Source organism: Culex quinquefasciatus, chromosome 3 (assembly GCF_015732765.1).
Source record: "Culex quinquefasciatus strain JHB chromosome 3, VPISU_Cqui_1.0_pri_paternal, whole genome shotgun sequence".
NCBI classification, from domain to species: domain Eukaryota; kingdom Metazoa; phylum Arthropoda; class Insecta; order Diptera; family Culicidae; genus Culex; species Culex quinquefasciatus.
In genome coordinates this window covers 137,546,424-137,560,067 of record NC_051863.1, presented here as the reverse complement: position 1 = coordinate 137,560,067, position 13,644 = coordinate 137,546,424, and the positions used below count along the sequence as shown (strand labels likewise).

At 41.5% G+C, this 13,644-nt stretch overlaps 1 protein-coding gene across 1 annotated transcript in view; it reads left to right on the top strand.

Annotated features, from left to right (window-relative positions):
* The window catches only part of LOC6050356 (phospholipase B1, membrane-associated), a 41,013-nt gene extending 30,405 nt beyond the window's left edge, over positions 1 to 10,608 (top strand). Inside the window, exons 2-5 of the mRNA XM_038265325.1 lie at positions 1,280 to 1,475; positions 1,528 to 1,856; positions 9,464 to 9,738; positions 9,806 to 10,608. Coding sequence (XP_038121253.1) covers positions 1,287 to 1,475; positions 1,528 to 1,856; positions 9,464 to 9,738; positions 9,806 to 10,248 — 1,236 coding nt within the window. The 5' untranslated portion in view covers positions 1,280 to 1,286 and the 3' untranslated portion in view covers positions 10,249 to 10,608. The remainder of the gene's footprint in view (positions 1 to 1,279; positions 1,476 to 1,527; positions 1,857 to 9,463; positions 9,739 to 9,805) is intronic.
* Positions 10,609 to 13,644: the final 3,036 nt, after the last annotated feature.

Genomic DNA, 13,644 nt, shown 5'->3' with positions numbered 1-13,644 from the left:
CTACTTCTTATAAAACACAACACAGAAAGCAAATATTTTGAGAAATGATTATCCAGTCTGAAACCGGACAGCAAATTTCTCTGTTAGCTGTCGGAAGGCAAGAAACCGCAATGTCGTGACTCGAGTGCATTGTTCAAGATTCCAACTGATCGTTTACTACGGTTTCAAGCAGCATAAGAGCAACCAACGGTTTATTTCCTGAACTTGAACGCATAGCGCCACACAGTAGAAATAAAAACAACAATTAGTTCTAAAAGAAAAAAGAGTCAGACAACTGCTAATAATAATGCTTTTTTTACCGTGCACACTAAACGAGCAAAATAAATCATTCCCATGTCGCGCGCGATCTGACCGTTGAACCTTTGCCCATCTTTTGCGTACAAATTGGTCACAAGTCATCTTCATGGAGAAAGAACCAACGTTCGAGGTGAAACTTTTGTGTTGCAAACGTGTCCGAAGATCTCTCGTATAAACAGTGAGATTATTTCTCTTTGTGGTTAATTTATTCTGCCCACAGAAAATGTTTCCTCATAAGTGCTTTTCGTTAGTCATGCAAAGAAGGCACAATTAAATTAATGGTCTTTATTTGGTTACAAGAGCAAAAATACATCCAAAGAGTCAACTGGTATCAAACCATATTTAGTACCATCTAGTTCATATCTCGCTGATATGACAGTTTCATTCAAATTTTGAGCCTTTTAATATTCCGAATGCGTAAAATGTTGGGCTCGAAACGTGACTGGAATTGTAAATTCAGCAAAATATTACAAAAATAACCTAGCACACTTACCGCCGTCACCGTTAAAAAAAAGCAAATTTGGTATAAACTTGACTCAGTGAGTGTTCTTATAACTCTCAATTATTCAAAGATTTCAAAAATGTCATCATTCGACATCATTCGAATTCCTCGTTTAAAACAAAATAACACCATAGAAACGTCAAAGTTTCTCGAGACATTATCACCTCAGCTAACCACAGCTGCCAAGTGGATAGACTAATGTGATTCACCTTTCTGAAGTGGAAGGGCGTTACCGGATCATCAAACTGTTATTTATCTAAAACTTGTTCTCCGCTGCTCATCTGCTGATTTTTCTTGCTCTTCAATCAATCATTGAGGGTTCATGAGATGTCACAGAGGTTCCGGGTATTTCCGGCTTTGATTTTTTTCAAATATTTACGATGATTAGATCAAAAGACAGATTTTTAAACTCATTATTAATTCATGTTATCAAGTTAAAATCTTTAGAAAACTAAAAGTAAGTTTATTTTAACTTTTCAGATAAGAAATGTTCCGCTCAACCACACTCGTCCTGCTCACCGCAGTCGTGCAGCACTGCTCGGGCCAGGCCCAGATCACGGCACTGGACTCGCCACTGTTCGTGGCTCAGTTCCGCAACTTCCGCAACCTGGCGTTCAACTTCATCGGCACCACCGGCGACAATGCGAACAAGTTCAAGACCAACTACCGGCAAGGGGTAAGAAGATCGTGGTTCAACTGAAGATCAACTTAAAATTCTACCCTTTCAGAAAGTGCAACCCCAGTTTCCAGCGGACGCGCCGTTTTTCTGCAACACGACCGGAATGCGTAGCCCGACGGTACCGACCTCGGTGGACGCACTCCGGCCGGGCGATATCGACGTCGTCGGGGCCATCGGCGACTCGCTGACGGCCGGGAACGGTGCCATGGCCACGAACCTGCTGGAGGTGTTTGTCGAGAACAAGGGACTGTCGTGGAGCATTGGCGGACAGGGCACGTGGCGGCAGTTCCTGACGGTGCCGAACATACTGAAGGAGTACAACCCGGCCCTGTACGGGTATCCGATCATGGACACGCTTTCGACGCGGAAGGCTTCGCGGTAGGTGCACACACATAGGTTTTGCGTGAGACATAGCACTATTTTAAAAATTAGCGCCAATTGGGTCCTAAAATGAAGCTTAGATTGCTGATATTATTGTTTACAGCGATAAAGCTTATTTTTCTGAGTACAATGACCCTTTGTACGACCACAAAGATTTTAAAATGGATTTTCAAATCAATTTTGAAAAATTAACCTCGCGGTCCTTCTTGACAGAAAAGGTCCTACTTGACAGCTCGTTCAAAGGAGACCATAGTTGATCCATCGAAAAAATGTTGTCTTGTCAAAAAAAAAATTTGCATTAAAATGAAAAAAAAGTGATCAGAAATGGTTTTTAATCGTGTTTTTTACCGTTGTACATAAAAATTGACATAGGGCTTTAGTACCCAATTTTAATGAAACATTATCAATTTTGAAATTAATTCCATATTAAAAAATAAACATTCTTTTAAAAACCCTTATATTGTGTAAGGACTTTTTTTGCATGTGCATGTTTGTCAGTTTTCATATGAAAGAAGTTTCAATCTTGTCGTGCTATCTTGACTCACCCTGAAAATTGATGTTTTCAGGTCAGAACGCGTTTGACATACGTATAAGTCCGACTACCGTAAACATTTGTAATTATAACTCGGTACTTAGGCATTCAAATTCAACCAATGCACAGAATGGTCAACCAAACAAAACGTTTTTGTTTATTCAAGGTTGACACGCGTTTTCCTCGGAACGTCAAAAAGCGGCGTGCGACAAGATAGCACGAAAGCGTCGATTTGTGACAGAACAATGATTTTGATTTTTTTATGGTAAGGCCATTTCAAATTTTATATTATGATTTGAGGTCAATAGACGGCCGTTCTACGCATAATTGTACCATGTCATTTTTGGACGATTCTGACTTTTTATCATTTTTAAGCTTAGTTTTACGTAAACTTTCAGAAAAACTCATAAAATGTAGGACTTTGTTCAGAAAATCATTGAAAACAACACCAAGTCTGTTTGTCCCATCGTTGAACTTCTACGCATAATTGTCCCACCAAGTATTTTCTATCACGAAATCATGAGTTTTACGAAGCATTTCATCTTGTTTTCCTGTTAACCTGCCAGAGGATTACAAATAAGGGTGATAAAATGTTAACCGGGGTGATTAGGGACATATAGGGCGAATAGTGACCCACGGGACAATTATGCGTAGAAACACAGAAATCGATCGAAAAATTTCAATCCCGTTTTTCTCAGTTGCCCTTTTTTGAACATGGGACAATTTACGTAGAACGGCAGTAGAAGGGTTGAAAAAATCAAATTTCAAGTCTTTTCTCAAAAATCATTGAACTCATGTAAACATATTTTGACTGAACTTAAACGTTAAACGGGTTCAGATTTCAAATAAAAAAGTTAAAAAATTTAAGAGTCATGATTTTTGAAAAAAAAAACACAAAATAGCGACTTAATAAATATTTCTAAACTTACATAAACAAAATAAGAAAAACGCTTTTTTAATAATGAATTTTGCAAATTTTTGCAATATGGAATCGAAAAATAATTTATATTTTAAAAAGTACACCGTTTTCGAGATAAATCTAGCAAAATCTCTTTTTGCACAATTTTGCAGTGTTCCAATTCCCTGAAAATTCTATGCAATTTCTTTTTATTTTACATTGTTATTCTATGATTTTTTATTAAGATGGCCTATGGCCTTGACTAGTTTAGCTCTCATGCGTGATAAGTTAAGCTTTCAAAGTCAATCGACGATATCTCAAATTTTCACAAAAGGGCTACAGAATAGGTTTCATAAATTTTTCGTCGTTTTGTATTTTTTTAAAAGGAGATGTGGAAATTTCAAGGAATTTTGACTCCTAGATATTGAAAATTAAATACTTTCCATCAATATAATCCATTTTGATGGTACCGTACAACTTTGCTGGAGACGAAAAATCGATCAAAAGTTCCCACTCAAGATTTTCAAATATTTTGATAACACTTTTGCAAAGATAGGAAAAAGAGCCCTTTAGGGATGGAATAATCGCAAAAAAATCAATATCGCAAGCGAACTTTCTTCACCCACGAAAGAGAGAGGAGGCAAATCACGCAAAAGAAAATCGCTCCCGAAATTCTTCAAGAAAATCAATCTGCTGAAGATTTTTTGTGAATTTCCTTATCAGCACCACTTAAAAGTATTTATTTCACTTTGTTTACACACATTGCCCATCTACAAAATGTGACAGGTCGTTTTTTGACTTGTGACGTTACACTTGCACGTGTAGTAGTGAATAAGCTGTTCCGCCGAATAATCAAGATGATGATTTTTTTAGATTCCTTTTACCGATCTTTCGTGCGCGAGAGAGGAGAGCCATGCTCCCTTCGGATTTTTTCTCTTGATGAACGTCCAATGATTTTCTTTTGATGATTATTATTCCATCGCTGGCCCTAATTGCTCAAAACAGACCCTTTCACTTTTGAGCAACTTATCTTTTAACCCTCTACAACCCTCCACGCCTCTAGGCGGGCTTTGATGTAAAAATTCGCAAAAAATCCATTTTTCAAAAAAAATTTGATGTTGAAAAAGCATTGGAAAGAAAAACTCTCAAAATTTAAGAAAATTCTAAGGTTGGAAGTATGGCTGCCAATGTTTTTAAAAATGTCATTTTTTCTGGGGTCAACTTTGGCTGTGTTTCTTACTAACATTTCGTCTATATTATGTGAACATAAGTATGCAGTTATTTTTGTAGTGTACCAGACTACGCCTCAAAGATTTTTTTTACATTTTAAATGATAACGGAATTGTTCTATAGTAGAAAATGTGAAAAACAAGCAAAAAATTAAAAAAAGACTATACAAACATGAAAAAACAAGATAGGCAAAAGGTAAAGATAGGAGGTGGTAAAGTAAGCCAAATACTATCAGAAACAAACATAAACAAGATAAGACAAATGCAAATTCAAATACTAGAAATGAAGTTTTTGAGTTCATTTCAGCTGTGTATTGCATCGAAATTAATGTTTGAGCAATTGAAAGTGTTAAATAAAGTGTAATTAGAAGTATGAAGAAGTTAAAAAAAAACTTCGTGGAAAAAACTCTAAAAACTTTTTTGATTTTATTTATAAAAAGTAAAATCAAATTTCTTATTCTCGAGGGACCCGGAGCAGTTTCTGTTCCCAACGATATACATACCATACCAATCAGCATAGCGCACCAGGTACGCGTGCTGTAGCAAGAAGACGCTTCCATCTTTCTCGATCTTGAGCTGCTACTCTCCAATTTCCCAGGTTACAGATCTTCCGGATATCACCATTCACTTGATCTCCCCACCGTGCGCGCGGTTTCCCTGCTCTTCTGCCTGTTCCGCCAGCTGGTTCAGCGCGGTCAAAAGCAGTCTGACAGGCTGGCTCTCGTCCATTCGAGCGACATGGCCGGCCCACCTGAGCCTCCCGATCTTCGCCTGGGTGGCGATGGTCGGTTCTTCAAGAAACGCGTGCAGTTCGTGGTTCATGCGTCTTCGCCACACTCCGTCAGACACCTGCACTCCACCGTAGATCGTTCGTAGCACCTTCCGTTCGAAAACTCCAAGGGCACGTTCGTCCTCCTGCCGCATCGTCCAAGTCTCGTGGCCATAGAGGACTACTGGTCTAATCAGTGTTTTGTACATCGTCAGCTTCGTGCGGCGTTGCACTCGATCTGATGTGAGAGTCTTCCGTAATCCGAAGTACGCACGATTCCCGGCAAAAATACGAGTCCGGATCTCTTTGCTGGTGTCGTTGTCGGCGGTTACCAGCGATCCCAAGTACACGAACTCGCTCACCTCCTCCAACTCATCATCATCCACAGCCGACATCCTTCGAACCCCTTCCTCTCATGTACTTCGTCTTCGTCGTATTCATGCCAAGTCCTACACGCCTTGCTTGTACCTTCAGTCGGGTGTAGACGTCCTTCACCGTCTCCAGGTTTCTTGCCACAATGTCGATGTCATCGGCAAAAGCAAGCAACTGGTAGGACTTGTTCATGATCGTGCCACTCGTGTCGATGCCCGCTCTTCGAATGATGCCCTCAAGGACGATGTTGAACAGCGCACAGGATAAGCCATCACCTTGCCGCAGCCCTCGGCGTGATCCGAAGGGTTCCGCTAAATCCCCCGAAACACGCACGTGATACATCACACCATCCAAGGTAGCCTTGATCAGCCGAATCAGTTTATCCGGAAATCCGTTCTCGTGCATGATCTGCCATAGCTGCTCGCGGTCGACTGTATCATAGGCTGCCTTGAAGTCGATGAAGATGTGATGTGTGGGCACGTTGTACTCACGACATTTCTCGAGGATCTGTCGGAGACAAAATATTTGGTCCGTGGTGGCGCGCGCGCCAGTGAAGCCCGCTTGGTAGGGCCCCACGAACCTCCTTGCATGGGGTGACAGCTGGCGGCAGAGGATCTGGGAGAGGATTTTGTAGGCCGCGTTGATAAGCGTAATGCCGCGGTAGTTGCCGCAGTCCAGCTTATCGCCCTTTTTGTAGATGGGGCACACGACACCATCCATCCACTCCTCCGGTAGCTTCTCCTCCTCCCAGATCTTGGAGATTACACAGTAAAGCGCCCTCGCCAGTTTCTCTCCTCCATATTTGAAGAGCTCACCGGGTAACCGATCCTTGCCGGCAGCTCTGTTGTTCTTCAGCTTCCTGATCTCCTCTTCACCGTTTCTAGATCAGGCGCCGGGAACTGTTCATCAGCTGCGGGCGCTCCAAGGTTGACTCCAACGCCGTCTCCGTCCGCTTCATCGCCGTTGAGGTGCTCGTTGAAGTACTGCTTCCACCTGTCCAACACCTCGCTTTTGTTCACGATCAGGTTTCCCTCGTTGTCCCTGCACACATCGGCTCGCGGCACGAAGCCTTTGCGGGACCGGTTCACCTTCTCATAAAACTTTCGCGACTCGTTAGCTCGGAATAGCTGCTCCATTTCTGCACAATCCCGGTCTTCCTGCTGGCGCTTCTTGAGCTTGAAGACCGCGACCTGCCGATTCCGAGCCTGCCTGTATCGTTCCACGTTCCCTCTCGTCGCCTTGTGCAGCTTCCTGTCGTAAGCTACCTTCTTCTCGGCGGTAATCCGTTGGCACTCGTCGTCGTACCAATCGTTTCGGCTGACTCGGATCGCACTACCCAGTGTGGCTTCCGCTGCACTGCCGATGGCTGAGCGAATACGGCTCCAACCATCTTCGAGCGAGGCTGCGCCAAGTTCCTCCTCACCTGGCAGATTCGCTTCCAGCTGCTGCGCGTAACTGTGGGCCACTTCCCCGTTCTGCAGACATGCGGTGTTGAACGGAGGGGCCCGCCGGCTTCGGCGTTGGTTGAACACCGTCGACAGCTTTGAGCGCATGTCAACTCCAACTAGGTAGTGGTCCGAGTCAATATTCGCACCGCGAAAGGTGCGCACGTGCGTTACGTCCGAGAAGAATCGGCCGTCGATCAGGACGTGGTCGATTTGCGTTTTCGTCCGTTGGTCAGGTGATGTCCAGGTGGCTTTGTGGATGTCCTTGCGAGGGAAGTAGGTGCTCCTGACCACCATTCCTCGGGAGGCTGCAAAGTCAATGCAGCGTTGGCCGTTGTCGTTCGTGACCGAGTGCAGGCTTTCTGGGCCTATTGTCGGCCGATACATTTCCTCCCTCCCAAACCGAGCGTTCATATCCCCAATGATGACTTTCACATCCTGCCGCGGACAGCCGTCATACACCTCCTCCAGCGTCGCGTAGAATGCTTCCTTTTCATCATCGGACTTTTCCTCGTGGGGGCAGTGCACGTTGATTATGCTGTAGTTAAAGAAACGGCCTCTTATCCTCAACTTGCACATCCGCTCGCTGATCACCGTGAAGCCGAACACGCGATCCTGCATCTTGCCCCGCACAATAAAGCCGGTACCCAGCTTCTTGTCCTTGCCGCCGCTCAGAAAAAAACGGGAATCGGTCTGCCGACCTGGCCAGTCGAGCACCTGCTCCTCCTCCAAGCACACCTCCTGCAGTGCCACAACATCGAAGTTGCGAGGTTGCAACTCATTCGCCAATGCGAACTGGAAACCCAAAAGTTCAGGGATCTGCAGTTCCAAGAACCGAGTCGCCAATTGGTGATCTGCTTTTAATGGGCTTCTGCCGTTTGCTCCGGATTTCCAATCTTCTTGCCATTCGCGATCCTCTTTTCGGTAGGCAGCCTTATCAGGGCCGCGCTACCTAGCCTCGGGGCGACGAGGTCGCCTACGAGCTACCGAGACTTAGCTCCGGTTTTCTCTCGATACCGTAACGGGGGCTTTTGTCTCGAAGCCTAACGGTCTTCATATCCGGAAGAGAACGTAGCAGCAAAACATAAATACACTGCTTTGTGCTTGTGTGCTTTTGCGCTACCGAAATCACTTTCTAAATTTTCAACAATTTCAAAAACTTTTACCACTTTTTTTCTCAGAAAAATTGCACTCTCGACACACCGCGATCGAAATATAATTCACTGCACTGATTCCCGGCACCTTCCCGCGTTGATTAGTATCACTTTGGGTCGCGATAAAACCGAGTAACCGTGGTTTTGAGGATACTTTCGCGGAGCCGTATCGAGGCACAACAAGCGCGCACTACAAGCCAGATTCCAAAAAAAAAAAAAAAAAAAAGGATTCATTGCTCAAACAAACAGGAACGTGAAAAGGGGATCCCCACGTTTCTTCCATTCCAGTACATTCAGAATTGTGTTGTTGTGTGACTCAATCCACTTCAACGAATCATCTTTACGGTTAACCCTCTACAACCTAACCCCGCCTCTAGACGGGCTTAAATCTAAAAAATCGCCAAAAATCCATTTTCCAACCGATTTTTGATCTTTAAAAAGCATTGGAAAGAAGAACTCTTAAAATTTTAGAAAATTTCAGGGTTGGGAGTTTAACTTGTTTTATGTGACTTAGGCATTATTTTTAAAAATGACATTTTTTTAGGGGTCAACTTTGGTTTATACTAACATTTCCTATACTTTCAGTAAAAAGAAGTGTCCCAGACTATGCCTCTACGCATTTTTTCGCAATTTAAATGATGATGGTGCCATTCTATAGCAGAAAATGTGAAAAACATGCAAAAAATTGAAAAAATGACTGTAAAAACGTGAAAAAATTAGATAGGCAAAATGTAATTATATTAGATGGTAGAATAGGCCAAATACTACCAAAAACAAACATAAACTAAACAAGATAAATGCAAATTAAAATACTAAAAATAAAACAAGAAAAACATAAAACAAGAGAAGTAAAGTTTTTCGTAGAACAAAAGTTGCTCAAAATAACCTCCTGAACACGGGAAAAATAAATATTTTCGAAAAAAAATTTGGGCAGTAGAGGGTTAACTTTACACAGTTGGCCTGGCCGTTTAGAAAAAAAGGATTTTGGAAGTAATAGCCCCAACATTCTCCAGGATGCTTCCGAAAGGATGGCTGCAATAGGGTTAGTTTAGATTAGAAGAATTAGAAATGCGAAAATGCGATTTTTGTTGCTTTTCGAGTCATGATAGCAATATTTTAAAACATTGTTAATTTTTCTTATGAAAAAATACAAACATTAAAAAATCACCAAAACAGCTCAACATTCAAACTAATCATCATTTCAGCTTCAACGCCGCCGAGGCCGGTGGCATGAGCCAGGATATCCCCACTATGGCAAAGAACCTGGTGAAGCGCATGCTCTCGGATCCCAAAGTGGACATCCAGAACCACTGGAAGCTAATCACGCTGCTGATTGGAGGAAACGACTTTTGCTCCAACATGTGCTATCTGAACCCACCGGAGAAGGCCCTCAAATATCACGAGCAAAATTTGCTTGCCGTGTTGCGTATTTTCCGCGAGTATCTACCACGAACCCTGGTTAACATCGTCGCCAGTCCAAGTGAGTTTGTAATCGCTTTTTGCTTGAATATCAAAACACTTACAATCAACTTCCCTCCCTCCAACAGACGTCGACATCCTGACCCAGTTCCGGGGCAAGCCGCAAGAGTGCGTCACGCTGCACGTCCTCGAATGTCCCTGCTTCATGGCCACGCGGTTCGCAAGCCAGCGCCAGCGGTACATCAAGATCATCGAGCGCTGGAACCGGCTGCAGGAGGACATTGCCAACCGGACCGAGTTCCACAGCAAGCCGGACTTTAGCGTCGTAGTGCAGCCCTTCATCAACGATCTGAGCTTCCCGAAGAAGCCGAACGGGGACACCGACTTTAGCTACATGTCCTACGACTGCTTCCACCTGAGCCAGAAGGGTTACGCCCGGTCGGCGAACGCCCTCTGGAACAACATGTTCGAACCGGTCGGACGGAAGGCCCACGACTGGGAGCAGGAATTTGCGCGCTTCATCTGTCCCACGCCGGAAATGCCGTACATTCGCACCAGGGGTAACAGTTAGGAGGGGGGAAACCTCGGGGCAATCAATTATTTTCAGTGAACAATCTGTGATAGAGGTGAAATGAGAGTGACTTCTAAGCTGCGAAGTTGAAAAGGGGAATAGGGAGGTCAGGTTATAAATGCAAACTTAGTGCAATAGCAATCCTATCAAGAGACTGTCATTTTGCCGTTTAAATGTAAGTCAGCTTAGGTCAGTTTAAAGTTAAGGGGGTTCAATCATCGACGGCAAACAATCACGCTTGGGAAATGTTAGAGCGTACATTTTCAGTAAAAAGGTAGCTATTCATCAATAAATTGTTCTTTAAAAATAAGACTTGGAATAAATACTGCTCAATAAGGTAGGTCAATAGAAAACTTATTGTTTATGGATTCAGAAAAATAAACATGATACTTCGATAGTTTTTAAAATTATTGTTTTATTATGAAAAACGTTATCATTTAGAAATGTGAGAAACCTTGTCATTAACAAATTTGTAAGTCCATATAGAGCAACTTCCAACCTTTTCGCATTTTTTCGCGATTAAAAAATGTATATATTTGTGTACAGTAAATCCTCGATTATCCGAAAACCTTGGAAAAAAATTCACTTCGGATAGCTGATTAAATTGTTGGGACATCACAATTTAACAAAAAAAAACGTTACTTAATCCACCCTTAGGTGGTTGGTGCCTCCCTCACATTTAAAGGGTGCTATCCAAAATAGACACAATAGGGCGGACCTTTCAGTGTTCCATCAATTGGACTCATTATTAGTACCATCAGATTAGGTAATCAGATCTTCATATTTCAGGGCACTTATGTGCTTACAACTTATGATAGGGTAGTCAAATCTCCAATTTAATTCGTGCTCGTTGGAAAGGTCTTACCTATCCAAAGATAGGTCGCATGATATATTTGGACAACGTTTTCATCAAAATATCTGAGATCTGGCCCCCAAAAAGTGTAAAAATAAGACTTAAGTGCGTATAACTTTTGATAGGGTTGTCAGATCTTCAATATTTTGAACGCGTTGGAAAGGTCTTTTGATTTTTATCCAACGACAGATCGCATGATAGTTCCGGACAACGTTTTCATCAAAATATCTGAGATCCGGCTTCGAAAAAGTGTATGAATAACACTTAAGTGCTTGTAACTTTTGATATAACTGTCAGATTTTCAATGTTTTAGACGCGTTGGAAAGATTGGAAAGATTGGAAACATTTCTTACAAAAACCACCCTTTTTACAATCTTACAGACTTTTGTAAAAATCGTTTTTTTTAGCATAACTTTTGAAGTACTTAACTAAACTGCGTAATTTTTAATAGCGACTTATGGGACCCCAAGACGGATCAAATGACGCCAAAACGGACAAAATCGGTTAAGCCAATGTCGAGATAATCGAGTGACAATTTTTTGATCAACATCCCACCACACACACAGACATTTACTCAGAATTTGATTCTGAGTCGATATGTATACATGAAGGTGGGTCTAGGAGGTCTAATTGAGAAGTTCAGTTTTCGAGTAATTTTATAGCCTTTCCTCAGTAAGGTGAGGAAGGCAAAAATAATTTACTGAAAATATGTATATCATGCTTAAAATGGTCATCGATGCAATTAAATGCAGTTTAAATTGCTTAAGTTCATTGCACGTCTATTTTCATTGAAATTTTGAAGTTAAAAATCACAGTCTCCGCCTGATTTTTAGCCAATATTGAAGGGGGGGTGGACGCGCATACATTTTTAAAAATATTTGCAGCGTTATTATTTTTTTAATGTGATTTTTTTATTTTATTAAAGGTTGGAGCTTTTTGTTAAAGATTTCATATTTTTGGTGAGAGCTTTCCATAATTATTTGCTTTATAATTCATATTTCATATTCATATTATATTCTCATAATCAAATTAAAATCCCTTCCATATCTTCCCTTTCACCAATTAATATTTCCCAAATTTGTACAAATATATTGAATATAATTACACCGACCAACAAAATTTCTGCGCAAGCTCAACTCGAGGGGAAGCATGAACTTTGAGACCCGAATGGATTTTCTCCAAAGTTTGTACGGAGAATTAGTGCTGTTCGCTACTCCCACATATTGCATGCGCAATTTTTGCATGTATGTAACAGCGACGAACCGCCCTAATTCTCTATACAAGTTTCGGAGATAAACCATTCGGCCCTGTCTAAATATTTTGGAAAAAATCAAAGTGCACGTGTTTCTGGGGACCTCAAAGTTCATGCTTCCCCTCGAGTTGAGCTTGTGCAGTTGGTCAGTGTTATTTGCGTATGTTTGCGTAGTGTTAGCTACGGTATGTCCACGCATCTTTCCTCCCCTGTTGATTTTGTGAAATTTGCAGGATTGTAAAATGCATAACAAACAAATAAAAGATAAAAAAAGTATTTTTTCTTGATGACAATTCAAACTTGTAAACGAAAATTATTCTAGCTTTTTGATAACGTGCACCATTTTCTTGTTATTAAATTATAGCATGAGCATGAGCATGAGAGATCACCCATGGTTGCCCCTCCGTTGCTGAACAGAACCGTAATATCCTTTCAGCACTACTGATCATAGGCTTCGACTATCTAGTAGTGTTTCCCTTATCAACAGCATGTATGAATGCGCCATTTTCTTGTTATTAAATTATAATTCAAAAATACTATTTAGTCAGATGAATCTTCATTATTTATCATACTGATCTTTAAATTTTTGGTAGTTTGGATTTGTTATTGATATTAATTTTCTTCATTTTCACTTTTCACTTTAATTGTCAAAATCGTCATGCAGCTTTGAAATATTCATTTTTGTTCAACTTAAACATTCGCAATTCGCAATTTTCAGTGTAAGAACGGGCCTTGACCGATCTTATGCACCAGGTTCCCGACGAACACGCACTGCCCTTACACCTACATCTCACCGTTGCTCTGAGTCAGTACGAGCAGCACGCTAGAACACGCTTTGAGTGTTCGTGCCAGGCATGCACACCTTCTTTTCCGGTTACGCATTTTAACTCGGCCGGGGTGGTACATTACGTAGGGTTTGATGTAAGTACAAGCGCCTAACCATTTATAGTGTGCCTATCAACGTTCATTAAAGCAAAAACTGTTTTATTTTTAGTTTGAATTCAAAAACTAATTGTTACTAACTGTGTATTGTTTTCTCCTGAAATCTTCCCTAATGTTAAGTCGTGTTATCTGTTGATATTTCTTATGTCACGGTGTTTTGTTACAATTTTTTGGACCTAAGCATGTTATTCAAAAGTTTACCAAAAGTACAATAGTAGTATTTGTGTTAATACTTTAATCATTCCTTAAATTGAGTAAGGGCTCGAACCACACTTGCTTAAGAAAAAGGTGAAGTTACAAAACAATGGACAGTGAAGGAAATATACTTTGTAAAGAATCAATAGTAAGA